Source organism: Myiozetetes cayanensis, unplaced genomic scaffold, assembly GCF_022539395.1.
Source record: "Myiozetetes cayanensis isolate MyiCay16 unplaced genomic scaffold, myiCay2020 scf7, whole genome shotgun sequence".
Classification (NCBI taxonomy): Eukaryota; Metazoa; Chordata; class Aves; order Passeriformes; family Tyrannidae; genus Myiozetetes; species Myiozetetes cayanensis.
This window is the reverse complement of record NW_026087964.1, coordinates 4,844,365-4,867,437: the sequence shown is the minus strand read 5'-3', so window position 1 is coordinate 4,867,437 and position 23,073 is coordinate 4,844,365. Positions and strand designations below refer to the sequence as shown.

General features: G+C 38.3%; 1 protein-coding gene across 1 annotated transcript in view; it reads left to right on the top strand.

Annotated features, from left to right (window-relative positions):
- LETM1 (leucine zipper and EF-hand containing transmembrane protein 1) overlaps positions 1-22,092 on the top strand; it is a 30,135-nt gene extending 8,043 nt beyond the window's left edge. Inside the window, exons 4-14 of the mRNA XM_050338263.1 lie at positions 4,318-4,461; positions 5,447-5,584; positions 8,337-8,540; positions 8,975-9,094; positions 9,685-9,816; positions 10,473-10,652; positions 11,282-11,437; positions 14,412-14,546; positions 15,106-15,293; positions 17,105-17,243; positions 18,129-22,092. Coding sequence (XP_050194220.1) covers positions 4,318-4,461; positions 5,447-5,584; positions 8,337-8,540; positions 8,975-9,094; positions 9,685-9,816; positions 10,473-10,652; positions 11,282-11,437; positions 14,412-14,546; positions 15,106-15,293; positions 17,105-17,243; positions 18,129-18,278 — 1,686 coding nt within the window. The 3' untranslated portion in view covers positions 18,279-22,092. The remainder of the gene's footprint in view (positions 1-4,317; positions 4,462-5,446; positions 5,585-8,336; positions 8,541-8,974; positions 9,095-9,684; positions 9,817-10,472; positions 10,653-11,281; positions 11,438-14,411; positions 14,547-15,105; positions 15,294-17,104; positions 17,244-18,128) is intronic.
- Positions 22,093-23,073: the final 981 nt, after the last annotated feature.

The following is a 23,073-nucleotide window of genomic DNA, read 5'->3' as shown; positions in this document are numbered from 1 at the left end:
GTTCTCGAGTTCCCATCCATGTGCTGCATCTCTCTATATGGTCACTCTCTCTGCTTTTTCACTCCAGCTGGAAAAGTAGAGGGAAAACACTTCTAGTACAGGTTGGATTTGTGCCAGTTCTATTTCTGGTTTGTTGCTTGCTTGTTTTTTTTTTTGAACAGGATTAAAGCAGCATGCTGAAATGCATGATTAATAATGTACTATCTCAGTTATAAATATATCTGAAATAATTTTAGTCCAGATACATTTGTTTTCTTTATGACATGTAGCTTACATGTATGAAACTGTAAAAAGGAAACCAACAATTTTGAAGAATATTGAGATGCAAAATATGAGTGCTTTCAAATTTGGATAACATACATGCATTTCAATAGTAATTTCAGGTTATTATGGATATTTAAAAGCATTTGATGTGAGATCATATAAGAAAAGACTGTGAAGTAATAAACTGGTGTAGTTAATTCCTTTTTTTTTCCTTCAGGAGTGCACTGATATTCAACTTCACCCGTTCATTAGCAAAATATACAACATGCTGATTTGATAGTTCTCATTTTACTGTTTTAAAGGACAAGATGTTTAAGCGGTTTATACAGATTAAAAATTCAAGTCTGCCTTCCTGCCTTTTTTAAATATAAAAAAAGCATTTCAGCTGTTGCTGAAAAAAGGATGAGCTGGAAGAAATGATGAAGAGCAGTAGGAGTGAGCAGTGCTGCTCGTGGGCACAGTCTGGCACTCTGCAGTTTGTTCACTTGTACACACAAAGTGTTAGGTCACATCTCTACTCTCAAAACTTTGGATAGTGATAAAAACCATGGATATTTGCTCATTGTTTTAATCATGTCCTAATAAAATTAGGTACACATGTGAACATTTTGATGTGTAATTAGAACCCATCACATCCTAATGCAGTATGCAAAGGTTTTTCCTTTGAAAAGGTGAAATAAATAGCAAGAATTGTTACGTGCACATGTAGGAGGTTTTAGCTGTGGGTACCTGTGCTCTCTTTCCACGACAGCACTGGCTGATGGTCTCAGCATTTTTATGCTCCTTATTTTTGCCGCCTTCCTCACGCTGGTGCAAGAATATGCTTGGCAGCTGATCCAGCTGAGACGTTGCTCAGCAATAAATATAACAGTCTGTGCTGACGTGAGAGGGGATTATGTGGTGCCAAGAAGAGTAACTGAGGACAGGGGAAGGTGAGGGCTGCAGGACTTCGTGAAGCAGCAGTTCTGGCTTGTGCTGGCTTACTGAGAGCTTTGGGAAACTTGGAAAGCCAAGTGAGACAAATAAATTAGTGGTTTGAAACAGAATCAGAAATTCTCCAAAGGGTGGATTGGAACCATTGATTTTCCTGCCTGTCATGTTCACTGAGCTATACTTGTGGGAAATTACACAAACAACAGTAATACTCCATCAGTAGATGGACTTATTAATTTGATTGCCCTTTGATTGTAGAGCAGACTTTCTCATATTTAAATAGCGATCTGGCATTTGGCCTTCCTGGATTCGTGGTTTTGTGTGTGTGTGCAGATGTTCAATTTCTCTTGTTTTAAATAAAACAGAATTTTTTTTGTTTGCAGATATGAATTGGTGTTTACATTGACTTAGCCTGTCTCTTACCAAAGATGTGTGTTCGTGTGAATGTATATGAGTGTAATCTGGTGTAGGAGACGTAGAGAAAATAGTTTTAAGAACTGCAGTAGTGTTAGTTTCTCAGTCTAGGTTTTGTGTTTTCTTTATTTGGAGGAAGAGGACATCCTGTCTCTGGAATGAAGGCATGGTAGGCTTAGAACCCAGTGTTAGTGAAAAGCAAAGCCATCTTGCAGCTGAACAAAACCCTTTACATGTGGAGTTTTTTATAAACCTTATTTCAAGTTTGTTTTAACACAGTTCCATTTTTTTAATCAGTTCAACCTTAAATCATAGTATTCTGACTGATTTGAAGAAGTCTTAACATTTTGATGCCAAGTTCCCTAAAACTTTGCAAAAGTTGCTCCTGAACTTTTAAAAAATGTAAAATTGAAGTACATACTGCTTTAAATGTATTAAACTGCACATGAACTGACAGTCCTAGAGAAATCTTATCTTCATGCAGACTGACAAATGAGTTATTTCTGCCAGCCCTTTCCTTCCTCTTTGGAGGCAATAATGGAAGGATATCCAAGTAATCTAACCACATGAACAAGCATTGCAGCATGGCTAATGCAAAGGGAGCTATTGCTAATGTAAACTAAAAGTCAGTTCCAAAATTCTGCTGGTACAATTGCTGGCAGGGTTTGGATTCAAGAGGGTTCACATACCTACACTTAGGAGAGAGGGCAGGAAGAAGTAAAACATGCGGAATATGATACTGGCTGTTAAAAAATAATGGCTCTAGTGCTGGTTTCTGCCAGCAGGATGGTTCAGGACATGAAAGTGAGGTGGCAAACACTGTGGAGTTTGTGGCAGGTCTGCCAGCTTTACGAACTCTTCAAGCCCTCAGCGGGGGGAAGATGGAATCCATGAGCTGTAGCAGCAGCAGATACAGGGCAGTCACAAGGTTTTCATGCTGTGCTGCCAAATAACGTGTGTGTAATCGTACACCATTGTATTAGGTTCCTGGGTAAAGCTGTTTCCCTTGAGTTAGCCGAGGGTGCAGTTCCATGATTTATGTAAGATGATCCAGGACAGTGCTGCTGTGGAAAAAATAAAAGCCGGTCCTGCTTGGTGCTTTAATCAAGTTTTGCAACACTCCCTGCCCCCAGCCCTCCTCCTCGGTTTGTCCTGATCCTTTTTCACTTCTCTGGGTATGTATTTACGGGCCAGTTTTACCTGGATCAGTGGTGTGACTGCCAGTGCACCTTCATGACTCTTTATACCTTGTCTCAAGTTAGCATTAGGGTAGCTTAATCCAGTGGTAAAACTGCTTCCTTGGATATGGATTTTGTAGAAATACTTGCACGCACTGACTGAAAATAGAGACTGGGTTAAAATAGGAACTCTGTACTCTAAAGAAATTTTTGAGGTCGGTTTTTTTGGTACTTGTTCTTCTGAGGTTTAAAATTTTCCTCTAAACTTTTTTTTTTTTAACTCCCTGGTAGTCGTTTGCCTTCTATTGTTGGAATGAATGGAAAAATCCTTGAGCCTCTAAACAATGGACCAAAGCATCCCTTCTGGGAAACTGAACTTTTTATATATATTAAAAAAAAAAAAAAAGAAGTGGAACTTTGGGTCTGTATAGCACATGCATTCCTCATACAGTATTTAAGAAATCTGTCTGGTTTTATGCTAAGAAAATTTTGAATGAAGTTTTACAGGTTTTGTATTCTAGCAAATCAGCCCTAGGGACATGAGGTCTGTGCTGGTTGTTGCTGCTGTTCCCCTCGATTGCTGTGAGCCGCAGGGAGGGACTGGAGGGGGAAGCACATGTTTGGTTTTGTAATAGCATTTAGGTTGCCAGTTTTTACCACCCTTAGCTGTGTTTATCAAATCCTGATGTTGAATGACATCTGCTATGGCAGTAGTGTGCCATAGTGCACATCTGGCCTTTGGTTTCTGACTTAGGAACGGACAGTATTCCCAACAACCAGTTATATCCGTTGTAAAATGAGGTAGAATCAAGCAAGATCTGTGCTCCCCAGTATAAAAAGAGTTCTTGAACTTTCAACAATTACTGAAAGATTTATCGACTGTGCAACCTAATATATATATATTTGTGAGTGTACAGAAATCACAAGGACGGTATTTCATGCAGTTGGAAGATCCAGTAACCAGTGCCTTGGCCTGCTTCAGAGGATTACTGCTCTAGAAAAGCAGTGATTTAAAAAAAAAAAAAAGAATCCACCAAGCTGGGCTCATTACCCTGGATTTAAATGTACATTACAATTGTTATAAGGCGCAGGGGGAGGGACCTTTCATTTTGTTCTTGATTACTTAGTCCATAGTAGCTCATGCATGTAAGAAGTGGTGGAGCACAAATAAAGATGCATAAAAGAAGTTAAGCAGCTTTAATGACAACAAATGACCACCTCCTGTTTTCAGGTGCTTTTAAGAGGTTTAAATGAGATACTTGTTCAATAATCCTATTGAGACACAGTGAGGCTTTTGAAATACTTTCTATAGTGTTGAAAACTGCTGAAACTCTGTAGTATATAGCAACTTGAAGAAAAACATACTAAAAACTGACTTTGTCACATCTTTTTCTCTGTGTTATTTTAAATTTTCTTCATAGCAAATATATATGAGCCTAAGTGGTAATTGGATGATCATAACATGTATTTTTAAAATAAATATTTGAGTTTTAGCTTATCAATACATTTATTTTTTTTCCCCTTTCAGTTCCTTCGAATATGTGCCGATCTTTTCCGCCTGGTCCCTTTCTTGGTTTTTCTTGTTGTCCCATTTATGGAATTTTTGCTTCCAGTAGCTCTTAAGTTGTTCCCTAATATGCTTCCCTCTACATTTGAGACAAAGTCTAAAAAGGTAAGCAGGTCTGAATTTATAATCCAGTAATATTTTTTGAAAAAAGTAGGAATCTTCTTGGTAAAGAAAGTAGAAAAAGTCTAAAAAGTTGGCTTGGGGTTTTTTTTTTCAGTGTTAGGGTAGTGCTTTTATCTTACTTATCTTGTTTTGAAGATCTTGCTGTTTAACGTATAGTAATGAACCAGTGCCATCCTGGTTTACCTTTTTATATGTGCAGGTGCTGAGCTATCAGGGCTCTGAGCCTCTCTTTGTCTCTTCTGCTATCCCCATCTCCATTTTCAATTCAGAAATGAAAGCTCTGAGACTTTATTTTTCTAACTTGTATTAAAATATACGCTGTAATATTTGTAGTCTTTATTCTTGATACAAGGTTTTTTCACATGTATACTTAATACATAAAACTGCTTCTTACAGATTTTTTTGTTTAGAGTTTATTTATTTTAATTAAGTTTTATCAGAATTAGAAATCCCACCCAAAAACCCTACAAGTTCTCACTTTCAGAGTACAAAAAGCCTCCACGAGGATTGTACATGGGGAGCTCCCAGTCAGTCGCAGATATAATCAATCATGATTGTTTACTGGGATCTACAGTACCACTGTAGTAACCACTCATCTCTAATTCTGTGATGAATTCTCTTTGTTTGGATGAGGTATAGTGTAGGATTTCTGGGCTGGATACAAGAGTTGGGAACTCCCCAAACCAGTTGGTTAGTTTCAGTCTTTTTGTTGCTAATTTAGAGGGTGCACTTTAGTTTTAGCAGGTGAGGTCACTCCTGGCATTGCATCTCATGCCTCGTGGAGCTTGGAGCCTGTTTTCCCGTGTAATTTGGGGATCTTAGGTAAGCGTGACTGCCCTCTTGGGATATATGTGTTACAGTAGAAGTCCAGGAGTACTCCACATAACTTACCTGGGGCCAGAAGAGGTGTTATTTCATGCACATGTTTCTTGAAGGAACTTTTTAAAACCAAATGTTTTCTTAACAGGAGGAAAGGTTGAAGAAAGAATTGAGAGTAAAGCTTGAATTGGCTAAATTCCTTCAAGACACCATTGAGGAGATGGCATTAAAAAATAAAGCAGCCAAGGGAAATGTGGCAAAAGATTTTTCAACGTTCTTTCAAAAGGTAAAACATTTTTAAAATGTGTTTACTCTTGCTACAGAAAAATGGCTTGGTGTTTTATTTGGTCTGTGGTAATCATCAGATACCTTTATCCTGTTGGACTTGAAGAAGAAGGATGTAGAAGCTTTTTAGGATAAATTTCTTTTTTGGAAGTAATACTTCAGTGTAATGAACTTTTACTGTTCTTTTACTGTTCTAACTGGTGCTTTTATTCTATTAACAGTGTATTTCTGTTCATTTGCTTCTTGTTATTTTGTTAACAAGTTAATTCTAACATGAAACATTGTGTGCTCAGTGGTTACTTGTGTAGTTTTTGACCTTTTTTTTTAACCTTGGGTAAGAAAACTGGGAGAAGGGAGTTCTTTCCTAATTAAAACTACGTAGGGGAAAATTAAATTTTTTTTTTGTCAAATCTAATTCTGCTTATAGAAACAGTTTTTAAATGCAGGGTTGCCATTTGGTCAGTGACTGGAAAGTTGTATAATCTGGGGTTTAGCTGGAATGTTGTTGCTGGTGCAAAATTTTTTCGTTCATGATCAGTTGCTGAGAGAGAGACTGTGTGTCAGACGTCTGCCTCCTGTATTGCTGGCCTTTAGGTCTGACAGTGGTTCCTTTCACCAAACTGTAGGTAAGGGTAAAGAATTCCCCGGAGATAAGAAAAATCCCTTCTTAAATCTTCTCAGGATAGGATTTATCTCGGTCCACTCACGCTTTTAATTTCTCTTTAATTGTGAGGCTGTTGAATAAGAGATGCAGCCAACAACATTTGTTGAAAGTAAGGCTGTGGTCCCCTCCTCTGGGGAGAGCATGTATTTGCACAGAAAAAGGCACATAAGCCTGGGGATTTCAGACCTGAACTTTACAAGTTCTGCCACCTTAAGGTTGTCCTGCTTGTCAGAAGAATGAAGTTTGAGAGTGTGGGGTAATAGGATGATGTTGATGGTGCCACATGGGTTACCTCATATAATTGTATGGCAAATTTTGCCAGTCAGAAGCTGCTTACAAAGTCTGTGTACTTTGAAGCTTCTACACAATTACCTGTTTCTGTTATTTTTAATCTGCAGAACACTGTAAATCGTTAGTTACAGCAGTTGGTGGCTGAAGCACTGGCCCTGCAGACCCTGGGAACGTGCCACTGCTGCTCTTCATGTTTGGAACATTTTGTTTTCTTCTGAAAGAACTGCTGCTGAGAATTTGTGTTTGGCCGTTAATTTCTGTGGAAATAAATGATGTTTCACTCCACGTTTGCTGGAGGAAGTCCCGAGTTCCTCTGATGACTAAAAAAGAAGTTTCAAGCCCCGCATTTCTTGTGTGTGGGTGTGCTTTTTACAGCATTATATTTCTCATTTGTGCCACAGAGACAAAATTCATTGATCTCATTTCACTGTACCAGATAGTAAATGTCAGAGCAAGATGAAGCTTAAATGTTTCCTACCTTTTTGCTGTTCTTTTACAGCTTCTTCTGTGTTGAAGTATTTGATACTGCGAGAACCACTGATTATAGTTTAGCATGTTTGCTGAAGAATTCCAGAATTTCTCTGTGTTGCTTTGTAGCTAGTGATGCACTAGAAAGCTTCAGTTTGTACTCTCAAGAAACACATGGTTGGCTCCTCATCTTTAAACAAGGAAGAAAATACTTCTTGTATTTTTAAAGTGCCATTTTTGGTTCCTGTAGTGAAGGCACCAGTGAAGTGGAACAAGGCCTTTGACCTTCCTTTCTCTGAGTTGGTTTCTCTGCTGGCACGAGTATCCTGGGGGTTACTGGACTCGAGGCCATCTTGTCTTCCAAATTTTTACCTTCTCCTGTGCTCTCAGTAGCCGTTTACTAAAATATTTGAGTTTGCAAGTAAAAAAATTATGCATGATACATCAGTCTGTATAGGTAACGTTAGGTTTTCAGACTGTAGACTTTTGATGCTGTGATGTCACTAATAAGCTTTTGATGGTATCTTTTAAATAGAAAAATCAACATCTATACAGGTGATAATGCTTTACTATGACCTGATGAGACGAGGGAATGATTTTTCTCCTGCCTCTTTGAGCTGTTATTTCTGCTTCCAGTAATTGGATTTAATGACTGTGAAGTGCCCTTTGGCCAGACATCCCTGAAAAGCTTAACTTTGCATGTGTATGAGTAGTTACATAGAACCTTCCAGTACGAAGGATGCAGAGTCCTTTCACAAACAGTGGTTTATACTTTGGAATAACTTCAAGTACAAGAACATTTGCACTGGGGTGTTGCAGAACAGCTAGGAACTGAAAGCCAAACAATATTGTAACAAATATGCTTGTGGAGAGGAGTAGGTAGGTGAGTGTCCTAATCTGTGTTTCATAGGGACAGCAACACTGCAAAATTTTCGCCATTGGATGTACTTCTTACTATATCTTCACAGGGTGATGCTTTGAATGTGCTTGTGTGTTTAGAAAGTGTGGTATCAGAAAGAATACTTGCCAGGGTGATGTCTCTAGCAACTTTGTATTCTCTCAGAGGTGTATATACATATATTTTGAGGTATTATGCAGCATTGTTGGAAACTGTGACACTATCAATCCTTTGGCCTTTTGTAGTACATAAGTTGTTTTTTAAAAATTTGTGTCATTACTTCTTTGTGTGCTACTTCCTATCCCAAAATTGATGCAAAGTGCTTGGCAAATGAGGAGAATGTTTTATTCAAAAGAAATTTTTATTCAAAAAAAAGCCCAACCTTAACATCTGCTTTGAAAAGCTTTGAGTGTGTTTGTTTTTTTCTTACAGATCAGGGAAACTGGTGAAAGACCCAGTAATGAGGAGATCTTAAGGTTCTCTAAACTGTTTGAAGATGAGTTGACACTGGACAATCTGACCAGGCCTCAGTTGGTGGCACTTTGTAAATTGTTGGAACTTCAGTCAATTGGGACAAATAACTTTCTCCGCTTCCAGCTGACTATGAGGTTGCGAAGCATAAAAGCAGATGACAAGGTGAGTCGTTCCAGATAGGCACTGGATGATAATTTTGGCACGTAAGAGTAGTGAGAGCATATGTATGTTTGTTTTTCTAGGTATTTTTCTTTTTTGTCATAATTGTCTTGTTTTTTGAGCTAATTTAAAATGAAAAGTCTTGAAGAGCTTAAAATCGAGTGCCCTTATTTGTAAAGAAAAAGCTGACTTTTTTTAATCTACTGTTAATCGCAATGGAAGTAATTATATTACAAACAAAAACGGTTCTCTGAAAGTGTAATTTGTAAGGGAGCTGATAGAAATATTGGCTTGGAGATTGCCATGGCCACTGTAGGGATGTTTGAACAGCGGAGGCTGTTCTGTGTTACCACAGCAGCCTCTAGTGGACTGTGCGGGATGGTGGTGCCTCTGTTTTGAGCTGTTGTGTGCTGAAGCTGACTTTCTGCACTGTGCAGATGATTGCTGAAGAAGGAGTTGATACCCTGACTGTTAAAGAACTGCAAGCAGCTTGTCGTGCCCGAGGGATGAGAGCTCTTGGTGTGACAGAGCAGCGTCTCAAGGAGCAGCTTAAACAGGTATGGTTTTGCAAGACTGAACACACAGGCCTAGTTGCAGTTGCTACCTCTGATTTTTGTTCTGATTCTGAGAAGGCATTTTGATTAAGCTGAAAGGAGGGCAGATTCAGATTAGGTATTAGAAAGGAATTCTTTTCTGTGAGAGTAGTGAGGCACTGTGACAAGTTGTCCAGAGATGTTGTGAACTCCCCAACCCTGGAGGTGTTCAAGGCCAGGTTGGATGGGGCTTTGAGTAAAGGTTTAGTGGAAGGCGCCTCTGTCCATGGCAAGGGGGTTGGAACTAGATGGATGATCTTTAAGGTCTCTTCCAACCCAAAACATTCTGCAATTCTAAGATGTATTTGAAACAAACCACTTTTTCAAATACTCATTGAGTACTACTTGAAATGTTTGTTCAAACAAAATACTTCTTCCTGTATGTCAGTGCAATTGCTGTAATTCTGGTTATAACCTGTAGTTCCTCTTCTGGGATGCTGACTGATAAGTAGTGGTTAAAAAATTTCATATACTTTTTTGTGTGTCCTTGACTTTGTCTGTAAAAAAGCAGAAATCCCAAAGTTGAAGATTTGTTTTCTGTTCTGCATTTACAGTGGTTAGATCTGCACCTGAACCAGGAAATCCCTACTTCATTGCTTATTTTATCCAGAGCCATGTATCTTCCAGATACCCTTTCTCCAGCTGATCAGCTCAAAACAACACTTCAGACACTACCAGATAGTGTTGTAAGTATTGACGTGCACAGGATGTAACCAGCTTTCAGTGTCATCACTGAAAATCCATTCAGAGAAGTAGATGTTCTTCTTGGTTCCTTTCTTCCCCATGAAAAACTAAACCATGGATAGTTTTGAGTGACCTTCAAATGCAGAAGAAATTGTGTTATGTGCAGAGGGGTATGAGAATAAAGCAAACATAAGGCAGTAGTGGATTGCATGGCAGCAGACAGTAATAACATAAAAAGGTTTAGAATGCACATTTTACTCACAAAAAACCCGTGAATGCTCTGGGCCAGATAAAGACATTAGTACATGAAAATACATGGTTTTGTTATATATAGAGAGAAATTATCAAATTATTGGTAGTCTTGAGAGAAAGAGAATGAAGAACATGTACGATTTCAGGGTGAAAAGTTCACGATTCCACCAGAAACAGAAACTTTCTTCAGAAAACTTTCTCAAGAAAGAGAGTCATCTTTTCCTGAGAAATGCAAAAATTGGGTAACATTTGGGGGTTTCAACTTGATTCATTAGCATACCTGTACTACCTCCCTCAGAAAGAATATCTAAACTTCTTACATCATGCAGACATACATATATATGCATATATATATACACACATATATATATATACACACACTTTTATTAGACTCTTATATTTTTAGGCCAAAGAGGCCCAAGTGAAAGTGGCAGAAGTTGAAGGTGAAAAAATAGATAACAAAGTTCGTCTGGAAGCAACGCTTCAGGAAGAGGAAGCCATCAGAAAAGAAAATGAAGAAAAAGAGATGGAAAGATTGTCTGAAGCTGCAGAGAAAGCCAAAGAAACCCTTGAAGTTGCAGCTGTGGTAAGTTCTGCTCGCAACTGTTGAGAAGTAAATGTCAGTCATAAAAAATTACCATTTTATGAGTTATTGTCTCTGCTCTCGGTTTTGCCTGCAAGAAGCTGGACTTTAAATCCACATATGGAAGATGTGGGAGGACATTAAAACTGACTGCTACACAGAAGGATTTACTGTGAAATGTTGACTTGGTCTTACATGTCTTTGATTTCTCTTTCTTCATAATTAGAGTAGTAAAAGAAGACTTCTTTTTCTCTAGCAAAGGTTGTGTTTTGTTTGGATTTTGGTTTATTTTCTGCATCCCATACTTTAAAAGTTCTTATCTTTGCCTCTATGTGTCATTAACCCAATAATGTTATTGTATAATACTTGACTATAAAAGCTGCTGGCCTGCTTTACTAGTGAATTAAGCCTCAGGAGCTCACAGAATGTAGTTCATTGGGTGCAGGTGGGTATATGTTAATGTGAAACCCACTCACTATGTTGCAGGTTTTTAACGTCTCATAAAAATATGTGTGTCTACTTTGGCGACTATTTCTATTTTGAGAAGTCTCTTTACTGATGCTAATTGAGAGAATGGTTTGTTTCTTTGTTTGTTTTTTTTAATTGAAACTTAATGACTGTTTCAAATTTAGAAAGAGGTGGAACCAGCAGTAGATCTCGAAGCAACTGCTCTACAAGCTAAAAAAGTCCAGGTGGCTATGGATACTGAAAAAGAACTGGCAAGGGCAGATGTGGCTGTGCACTCGGAGACACTGATAGATACAGCACCCGTGTTGGAAGGCATCAAGGTAATCTGGATAACTGCGTGTTTTCACACTTCTGAATGCAAAGATTCCAAGCATCCACATAAGAACCATAATAAGTTGCTTGTCCGTCCTTCACTTTTAACCCTCTCACCGTGTTCTGTCAGTTGAAAACAACTACTTAGTAGACTGAAAATTCTTAAACCAGCAGTGCAGAAACTGAAGTCAGCACAAAACATCTCTGAGGATCTCCTCTATCTGCCTTAATCTATATTTATTGTTGAAATGAATATATCCATTTTGGGGGGCATTCCCACTGGTTATAGATGTAATGGATCTATGCATGTTTATAGTTAACACATGAAGAGGGAGAGGGTGAGAACAGGTCAAGATGACTCTGCCCTTCTTTTGAAGGGTGTAGCTAAGACCAGAGCGTTAAGTAAGGAACTAGGTTTGGACTAGACTGTACTAGATTTGTATTGACTTCCACTTCTTAACTGCTAATGGGCAATGTATGTACGCTAAAAGACATTTCAGTGTACTCTTTGTGTATTTCTTCTGTATAGCGTAGAACGTAATTTACCACCATTAAAGTAATAGGGTAATTTCTAGACTTAGAATGCTTTGTTGTGATCAGAGCGTGCTTTGCTACAGGCAGTGAATGCTCTTTTTCCTTTGCTACCTGGCTGGTCTCCTTCTCTCCTTTACTGAAGATAGGAGTGACATCTGCTTTCTTTCCAGTCCTCAGGAGTCTTCTTTGATGACCATGTCCTTTCAAAGATGATGGACAGTGGCCTCTCAGTAACACCAAACAGCTCCCTCCGCACTTGTGCTTGTATCCCATTTTTTGTTGCTTGTATCCCATTAAGTCTCATGGACTTGAATGTGTTCAGTTTGTTTAAATGTTCTCTAACCAGATCCTCCTCCATTGATGGTAGGTCTTCCTTTCTCCAGACATTGATATCCAAGACCTGGGATTCCTGAAGGCACTTATCAGTAAAGAATGAGGAAGGAATTGACAGCCTGTATTATTGGGTTTGCATGGCCAGGTTTTGGTAGCAGGGGAGGGGGACTTTGAGGGTGGCTTCTCTGAGAAGCTGCAGGAAGCTTCCCCTGTGTCAGACAGAGCCGATGCCAGCAGGCTCCAAGATGGACCTGCTGCTGGCCGGGGCCAAGCCAGCCAGAGATGGGGTAACACCTCTGTGATAACATATTTAAGAAGGTAAAAAGTTATTGTGCAGATATAATTGCAACCAGAGAAGAGAGGAGTGAGAATACGTGAGAGAAACATTTTCTCTTGACTTCCTTTTGCTGCTGGTGTACTTGTAGAAGCCCTTCTTGTTGCCTTTCACATCCTTCACCAAATTTAACTCCATTAGGCTTTGGCTTTCCTGAACCCATCCATGTGTGGTGGGACAGTGTCTCTGTATTCTTCCTGGGTCACCTGTGCCTGCTTCCAACTCTTGTAGGCTTCCTTTTCATGTTCCAGTTGCACTTCATGTTTTATTTGTAGCATGTTTTTGTCTGTGGGGTTTGACGTCAGGATTTTTCTCAGTCCCAGTGTTACTTTGCAGAATAACAACATTAATTTAAAATGGGTGTTTTAAGTAGAAAAATATTTTCAATTTTTCTCGACAGCATCATTATCTACCTGCTGTTACCGTAACATTGTTTCCTTCAGAATGCTGCCAAGGAGGTTTTAATGGTAATAACCAAATGGAACTAATTCACATGGAAATGGGTGTTGTTGAGTGGGGAGTTGGCTGCCTCACTGACTGCTTAGCTGGGTGCATGAAATGCAGCCACGAGGAATGCTGTGGGAGGGAGGCAGGCAAGGCTGGGATGATCTCATTTGGAAACAGCAAGGATATTTGTTGCCGCATCTGTCATAGCTGTTTGTATCACTGCCTGTTGCAGCACCAAAGCCGTGAGAACGTGTTGACACCAGGCCGTGAGTAGGACTTCCTCAGCAGCCCAAACTGATAAGAGAAAACAGAAAGTTAAGTTGGTGTGACAATTCTTAACTGAGGTTACAGTGTGGCCTGTCCCCTAAAGATGCTTCCAAAGATTTTAAACTCAGTGGAATTCTTGCCTCTTAGAGGAAAAATGCTTCTTGAAGATGACTCATTTTATTTGAGGCAAAGGAATTTGTTTTCAAACTAAGTTGCTTCTTCTTTAAACCTTTTTTGCTACTGTGAACTACAGATATTGCATTAAAGTCAGAAGTGAGATGGATGCCCAGATATTGGTATTACACTGAAACTCTTTCTGAGTTGATGAAGGGACAGGATGCCTGTTCCACAGTTGGTTCTTGGAAGCACATCATTCTTCTACTCTGTGTTCCACACATCCTTGTTTGCCCATGTCTTTCTGTACTGTGTTTATGTGTCTGTTCAAAGTTTAGCCATTCAAAATAAAACCTGGTGTCTGGGTAAGATTAATACACTAACTATAGGTAGTATTATGGGATTTTAGCATTTTTAATTAATCATCTTGAAGTCTTTTTCAGTATGAAGGTCCATTTTTTATTCTCAGCTTTTCAAGAGACAGGTATACTTCACAAACTATGGATGTTCATCCTCATTCTCACAACATTTACTGAAGATAACTTTTCTACAGCCTCAACTTCCCAAACCTCACAATTTTTTTTGGTGTAATTTATCTTTCCTGTACATAGTGAATTGTTTCTCTGTTGTTTAAATTTCTTAAGCTAGCAAAGAATGAAGTAAAACATTCTTAAATGAGGTGATTAGCTACAGAATTTCTAATCACCAAAATGCCCATAATCAGTCACATTAGCTGAATTTACTAATATTGCACTTCAATAAAATATGAACCATAGCAAACTAACTGCCTTACCATTTAAAATCTTTGCATTAGCCTCAAAATGGTTATGACAGTATTGACTTCAAACATGGGAAAAGAATCTTGAATCTCTCTTTTCTGGTAAAAGACCTGAAATCTTTGAGGAAAATCACAAATATGCCTTTCACTAATTTGTGTATGTTTTCTGTTACAGGGTGAGGAAATCACCAAGGAGGAGATTGATCTGCTGAATGATGCTTGCACCAAGCTGCAGGAACAGAAAAAATCACTAACTAAGGAGAAGGAGGAGCTGGAGGAACTGAAGGGTGATATCCAGGAGTATAGTGAGGTGAAGAATGGGACATGGAAGTTCTTTTTCTATGCATGTTTAGTTTTAGCAGAAATGGCCCACAAATTCAAAGATTATCTTGGTTGATTGTCTGTTAGCCTGAAGCTGGTAGCTGAGTGAATGAACTTTGCATGGGACAGTGCAAAGCCTCATTTGTATAACGTGTTCAAAGCCTAGTTGTTGTCACTGGAGTAGTTCCCAGCAGATGAGAATCCTGTTCCTGCTCTTATTCCCAGGGTGACTAGGCTAACATGAGCTGACTGCCTACTGCATGCTGCAGTTCTTTCTTATCAAGGGTAGATGTCAGTATTACAGAAACTTCAAGTCAAGTGAAATGAATCTTACCCAGTCTTACGAAAGATGTGGAAAATAACATTTAAGGGGTGCATGAAATAGGCAGCAGTGTTAGAATTTATTGTTTTAATTCCAGTCTGGCTTAATATGTCTCTTCATTTGTGCTTCATTTACAAATGGCTCCTGTCTTGAAATGCTAGTTGAAGTCTGTTGTTGTGAATTCACACCAGCAAAAGCTTTTCTCTCTCTTGACTGTTTCTTTTAGGATTTGCAAGAGATAAAAGAGCTCTCTAAAACTGGCCAGGAAGAGGCAGTAGAAGAGTCAAAGGCAAGCAAGAGATTGACGAAGAAAGTCAACCGAATGATTGGTCAGATAGACAAAATTATTGTTGAATTAGAGACAAGTCAAAAGACAGTGGATGAAAAGCTGGATGGTGGTGATGTTCCTGCTGGGTAAGTGCCTTGGAAGCACTAGATATGTCTCTGGTTGTTCATCTTCACTCTTGCTTTTGTCTGATGTATGGTTAGAAAAGAATTGGTAAATAACTTGCTGTTTAGAATGTTGAGGTAATTGATTTTATATAAATGAAATTAACAAATTCATGCTGTAGATTTTCTCTCTTCTAAGGTTAAATACGGTTGAAATGAGGAAGCAAAAAAAGTTGTCTAATTCCCCAGATCAGGGCATTCTGAAAGTCAAAGCTTATCTTACCATCTTGTTCACATCTCTGGCACTAGTGGTGATACAGATGAAATCATGCCTTTAGTCAAACTCCTCACGCAGTAGGTTTGCCCTGTGTCACTGGCTGAAAAGAGGCACAGTGGAGTGGTGAGCATGTTGGTGTTTGTTGTTTGTTACTAGCAAAGATATTACTGAAGAAAAAGATTTCAAGGAAGTCTGTGGTGTCTCTGGAGAGAAATGGGGGAACGGATCTGATGGAAGTGAGGAGATCATTTTACACAGTCCCTTTCCAAAAAAATTCACTTCATCTCAATTTTTTATCACACTTCAGATTTTCGAAGGAAGGACTTTCCTGATAGTTTCATTACCTGGAAACTGTGACACAAATTCTCATGGTCTTGTGATCATGAATGCTGAATTAATCTAGTTCATGCTTGCACCATTTTGTATGATTCATTGAGAGAGGATCCCAGCTCCCAAAGAGCTTAACTAAACAGAAATAAGGATGCTGCTTTTGTTGCTTCTGAACTTTGTTTTTCCAGTCCCCAGGGCAAACGGTCATTTGTTTCGGATTTTGTGTAGTAGCATTAGGGCAGCCATGTGAGTGGTGCTGCAGAGAGAAGTGGTTGATCAAAACCATCTGAATTTGTAAATTACAATACAATGCAGAATCTGCTTGTACTGAATGTAATCAACTTTGTAGTGGATGGTTTTCTGGATAATTTTGTAGGTGATTGTGCATGGTTGAAAATTATTAGTTTAAATACTGCTTAGTTGTCAAAGGCTTGTCTTTCAGCCTTCAAGTTGGTGCAGTCATTATCGAGCCATTGAGAGTCATGGAAATGACACCAGTCCAGGATGTTTGGTGGCAGATGGACAAATGCTCCTTGAATAAAAGTCAGTCTGTGCCCAGAGGAGCTGGGACTACACTGATAAAGCTCTTCTGTTTAGTATTTATTGGGTTCACTGTCTCCTGAATTTCAGCTGGATCTGTACTGGAAGATGGTTCTTCAAACTAGCAGAATGCATAGGCAAGCAGAGGCTTCAGGTAGCACAGACAACTTCATGAGATCAGTGAGCAGACAGTGCAGACATCTGAAACCTGTTAGTCCTTTCTTCTGCAGAGTCTGGTCCTTGATATGAGAAATTGCTCAAGTGATTAATTCTCAGCTTTTGTTTTCCTGTGAGTTTGATTAATTTTGTGTAGGTCAACCTCTAAATCTAAAAGGATGACAAATGCATGGCACTGTATCTTTGGTAAATGGGGGTGGGGATCCAAAGGGCAGTAGATACACAATCTGGGAAGCACAAGAACTGTGCTTAACTTTATTTCAAATGCTCTGGATACTTGTATTTGTGAAATAAAACGTGGAAACTAGAAGCACGAGATTCAATGGTAAGATAAAAATCTGCCTGTTGATCATTAACTAATTTTTGCTTTTTGCATTCTGTTCAGGATTGTAAATAATTACATAATATTTTTACAAATGTCTGCAGTGTAGTGACTTTCAGTACTGCCTTTCGTCAACTTTACTCCTTTGGAATACCTGCTTACCATGTACAGTTTGTGCTTTCTCTTCAGGGGGAATCTCATCAGTATTGCTGAACTAATCAATGCAATGAAACAAATCCAGAAGATTCCAGAGGAGAAGCTAACTAGGATTGCAGAGGCACTAGATGAAAACAAGGATGGAAAAATTGATATAGATAATGTTGTTAAGGTAAGTCTGTGGACTATTCCAAGAAAATAAGGCTAACCATCCTTCAAACATTGGATCTGTTTTGACTTAAATTGGTAGTGCTGTCTTTGGAAGAGGCTTTTCTTTATGCCAGTGAAGTTTTTGGTAATGTATTGTAAATGTCTCAGATTTTGAGAATGCAGAACATATTTCTCGGACAGAAATAGCATGCAGACTTAAGGCCAGCTAGAAAATCCAGTAACAGCCTTTTGAAACACATTTTTACCCTCTGTACTGAAGTTGTCCCAGTGGTGATTATCTTCCCTGTAGCTCTAAACAGCCGTTGTACATTTAGCAGCACAGATAAACTGTACTTCTGAACTCTGCATATATTGCAGAATAATTCTAGGAACTTGAGGAGTTGTGCCAATAATACATTCATATCAAAAACTGTATAAAGGAATTTGGACTCATCTACCAGATTTTTTTTTCATTTGCTTTCTGAAAGGCCCACCCCCCTCTACTCTAAATTTGTACCTATTTGGTACAGTAGATCTTTTTTGATAAAAGTAGGCCAATAAATAACTGTCTTAAATACTGTTCCAGCAGGTATTGAATCTGGGCTTTCCACTGGAATAAATAAAATAAGTGGGTCTATTTTAAAATGTGAATCTTTATGTGCTGCACACACAAAACTCAAAAGTTCTAGATCATTTGTTTTACATTTTATCTTTTTTTTTTTTAATACTCTGGGTATGTTTGAGGTACTGGTTGTGATTTGAATTTGTCTTTCATGTAAGAAAAAAAATCCTGTTTTTTTGAACATGAGAACTGAATACTTTTGTTGTCCTAACATTTTATTATAGGAAAATGCCTAAATCGTGTAAAAACTAAATGCTCTCTCAATTTCATTTTATGTTCATCCAGGTAGTAGAATTGATTGACAAAGAAGATATTGATATTGGCACTAGTCAGGTTGCTGAGATTATGTCACTGCTTCAAAAAGAAGAAAAACTGGAAGAAAAAGAGAAAGCAAAGGAAAAACATGATAAAGAAGCTGCAGAAGCAAAGAATTAAGCTTCAGAATCTGAAGCTAATGCACTTGTAACCAAAATCTTGTATATCTTTGTGTCTAATGGCTACATATTACTTGAGCTTTGTGATTATGGGAAGTGTTTTGAGCTGATTCTGGTAATAAATCGTAGATGCGTTTTCTGACATATGGAATGAAATTTCCGTTCATCAGAGAAGTGATTTACTCTCATTCCATACTGATGAAAACAAAATATGCTTTTTTAGCAGTGCTCCTGCCCACAGAAACATGTATTTGCACTCATTGTTGTGGTACAGTGATCCATTAAACTTGGAAGTTTGCTGTATAAATTTTAAGTGTATGTATCATGGAAAAATGTTTCCCATTTATTTTCTTTCATTGTTCCTTGGGGCCCAACCTTGCTCTGCTTCTACCTTTTAGCTTTTTCAGAATTTAATACAAACTTTCTGTTCTGTCACAATATTGCATATTTTGTAACCTGTTAGTGAAGATTCTGTGGCTTCAGTAGTAGCTTTGTAGACTGTGGCTTTTTAAAGTTAAATATCACTGAACTGTTGCCTCACTGACAGAGAATGTGGCATTCTGATCACTTTTATGAATTCATGGTTATTATTTTTTTTCTGTTGAAGGGAAAAATCAGATTTTTCCCTAGAATGAAAACATGGCATGAAGTTTGCTACTTATGGGTGCCTTAAATTTCTTAAGACTAGGGAGTAGAGGGTGCTACTTCTACTCAAAAATCCATGAATTGTTAAAGCATTGGAATCACAGGAGCCTTTAAAACAGCTTCAGAACACAATCTATCACATGGTAAAGGGAGTTAAAGTGTTTTTCTGAATAGCAGAGTGAAAATAATCATAAGAGGGAAATGTCAGTTGTGATCTTGCATATATTTTTTTAAAATGCAGTTACCTCTGCATGCTTGTTTTTCATCTGAGAATTATTTACACCATAACTAGTTCTCTTACCTCTCAATTTTCATCTCAGGTATAAAGTCATTAACCAGCTATAGTCAGAGTACCTAAATATGTTCATCTCATGGCTTTCCTTACTGTGCAGTCAACAAGTCTTGTCTGGTGTTGCCAGTGCTTTAATTACATAATTGGTTTTCTAATGAATTGCTTATAGTCACTGTCTTTAACTGTGTGACTAAATACTGGCAGTAGGTCAAGTTTTGCTCATTAATGTTCCTTCATAGTAGTAAATTTTAAATTTTTAAAACTAAAATACTAACTCTGGGATGTTCCATAATTTTTGGTAGCCTAAATTTTCCACTTTTCTTAAAATCTTCTGTAAAATACACATCGTGTGGCTTGAACCAGCAGGGTTGTGGTTTGATTTTTTTTAATTCTGTTTTTATTTTTCACTCAGTATTTTAAAATGTATGAACAGTCTTGACTTTGTGTACACTATAGAGAGCACATCTTACAATGGCGCTGTACACGGTGATAGTGAGGTGGGCAGTTAGTACTTAATGCTTTTAGTCATAGCTGCATATTTTCCTAGAAAATGTTGACTCCCAAGCGTATTTCAGCATAATTCCATGTGCAGTATTTATGCAGATTGGCTAAGTTATTTGTACAAACTTATTTGAAGTTAGTGGAACAAGAGAAGTTTTGACAGTCTCATGGCTTGCATGATGGACCATTGTATTTAGTTGTTTCCGAAGCAATATGTACAGTGAGATGTACAGTTCTAGAAAAAGAGTCAGTGTCTAGTTCAGCTATTGAGTTCCTACTCTGTACAGTTTGCAAAGAAAGCTGCTCACAGCAAGGTCCTCCTGAGAATTACTGTAACTATATCTGAAGTGTGAAATTGCTGTGACGAAGCTGAGATTTCACATCAGTACAATCTCTGTGGCTCGCGTATCCCTGAACAAGGGGGCTGTTCTCTTCCTCATAAATCGGGGTTAACTTGGAGATTCCAACACAGAAGTCACTTTGTAGATTTTTGAAGATCAGACTTCACTAGGTGCTCTTTTCAGGCCAACACTTGGATGAAATTGAAAGAGTGAAACTCATTTCACGAAAGTACAATCTTGAAACTAATTTAGCATTGTGTAATTTACGGTTAGAATGAGTGGGCTTTGAAGTATGCTAAATTTTGCCGTTGCATACTTTCAGTTTGAAAACAATGCACGATGATATTACTTGACATTCCTGAAACATGGCGAAGATACCTTAAAATTGCCTGCTACCTTTCATGGAATATAAAAACCTAAGAATTGTATGCACTTGAATGCATGCGGATATAAAACAGGGATGTAGCAGAAAAAGCTCTTTTCAAAGGTTTATTGATTGGAGTTTTACAGAGCTTTAACTGTCCTCACAGTAAATTAGCAGATTGTAGTATTTGGGAGTTTAGGACAGATGCTGTTCTGCATTTACTGTTCACTTAAATTTTCTGGGGATTAAATAAGAAGGGAGCCAAAAATAGCTGATTTTTTTTTTTTTATGAAGAACATGCTGATTAAAATAATTGTCATACATTTAATGAACATTTTTAGCTCTTGGACTTGTTTGAAATTTGGCGTATTGTGAAATCTCCGCAGGTTACATAAAATTCATTGAAATGTCAAATCACAAATGCCAATTTTTCCGCTGTTATCAAAAGCATTTAATGGATGCATCAAGCATAGCAAAGGATTTTCACGGGGTATATCTTCCTTATGTTGTTGAAAGTAGGCAAACCCATGACAGCTAGACTTGAACAGCACATTTTCTGAAAGCTTTACAGGATTAGGAAGCCCTTGGTGATCCACTTTTACTCAGTTCTGAACCTTCCCAAGCAGCTCTGTCCCAGCAAAACAGACAACTCCAGCGGATCAGTGGCTTGAGGACAAACTTTGGATAACGTGCTTGGTTGTCTTTTGTGTTGACCAAAAAACCAGGAGCTGCAGTACTTTCGGAGAAAGGATGACTTGCGAGTGTACAGTAACTGGTCAGAACTTATTCCTGAATGAATATTTAATCAGGAGGTGTAAATATTTCTTAAAGTAATTAAAGGATGTGTGAAATTTTGATGACTATGACTTACACGGGCAAAGCCTCTGAGCTCAGAGTTAGATAATTGGTAAGACCATTGTTGCGATTCTTACAGATTCAAATAAGACAGATTTTGACTATGAACTATTGGGGGGGGGGGAATGTAAAACACAAAAAAAGCTTTTTTAAAAATCCATTTAGCAACAGGGAAGAGAAGCAGAGTAGGGTGCAATTTCTTTTTCCCCTTCAAAACAAGTGGGTTATACTACCTGTTTTATTGAAAAACTTGTTTCCTTTTCGTCATAACTCAAAAGATGGTTTTTACAGAGATTTTCATCACTGACTGCATGCTGTGAGAGTAAATCTGCCTGCAAGTTAAGTACCAGAAAGCTGATTCAGTAGGAGGTTTTCTGCAGGACTGCATGCAGGCAGAGAATAGTCTCTTGCCAGGATAGTACCTTATACTTACATAGGCTTTGTCTGGGGGGAAAAGTTACATTTTTTTATACAACTCCAAAATACTTCTTGTAACTTTATATCTGCATACCGTGCGGATCATATAAACTTTAGCTACTTCAGCATGTATTTAAATACTTTTAAATTGTTAATATAAAAAAAATTGGGTATATTTAATTAAAAGAATAATCCCATATTCTGTCCTTTGTATGTATTCTGAGTTTTGCTTTTCAGTTGATGAATTTCAGCCCGTTTTACAAGTTTAAGTTGAAAATCATTTGTCTGTGCTCTGAGCATACTGGTCCTGTGTTTGCCATAATGCAGTATAAAATTTTTATGTTAATTGGAGCTTGTGTCCTTTGTTTAGTTAAAATAAAAGTATCATTTTGAAACCTCATCTCCCCATTCTTTCTCTGCTGCTTTAGATTATTTAGTGTTAATTTATTGCTGTTCAGGTGAGATGCCAGGCACAGAGCTGGGTGCTGAATGTTACAACTGAAATGTTTGGGGTAGAAGAGGGAAAGTGAAGGGCAAAACTTTTAACAAGGGTGCTGGTGGGTTATGTGGGGTTTGGTGGACTCGTAGTTCTTGCAGAAATTCTCTTGACAAATGTGGGGCTGCTTGCCTGCTGTAGTGAATTGTGCTAAAGTATTATTTCAATCTATTGTATTTTAGGTGGGGAAAGTGGGGAGCAGCTTACTCTTTACAGAACTATTGGAAAGATTAAGATCTATTCCAAACAGAATATTTGCCTTAGGAAGGATCCTTGTTCGGTCTTTGTCCAGGTTAGGGAGAAAACATACCTGAAGTGGTTCCAGAGTTTTATTTTATGTCAGGCCATGGCCCTCGCTCCTAATTTTGGATAATTATATGTATTCCTCTGTAATCCTTATATTCTCCACAAAGCATACAGCAGATTTTAAGTCACAGAATCATGGAATATGCTGAGTTGGAAGGGACCCACAAGAATCATCAAGTCCGACTTCTAGCCCTGCACAGGACCATCCCCAAGAGTCACATCCTGTGCCAGGGAGTATCATCCAAACAGTTCTTGAACTCTGTCAGGCTTGGTGCTGCCCTGCGGAGCCTGTCCCAGTGCCCAACCACCCTCTGAATGAAGAACTTTTTCTAATACCCGACCTAAACCTCTCCTGACACGGCTTCAGGCCAAGTCTTGAGCATTTCTGACAATATGCTTTAAAAAAGTTGTCAATGCTTAACTCACCACCTGATGCCTTGGCAGCCTGGGTGAGAAGGCAGAGAGCCCCTGAGCCAAAAAGGTGACCTGTGTGTGGCTGGTCCTTTGGAAATGACTGAGCTATCTGGAACAACTGGTATTGCTGCTGTTTTGGAAGCTTCAGTGCTCACCTTGACCCAG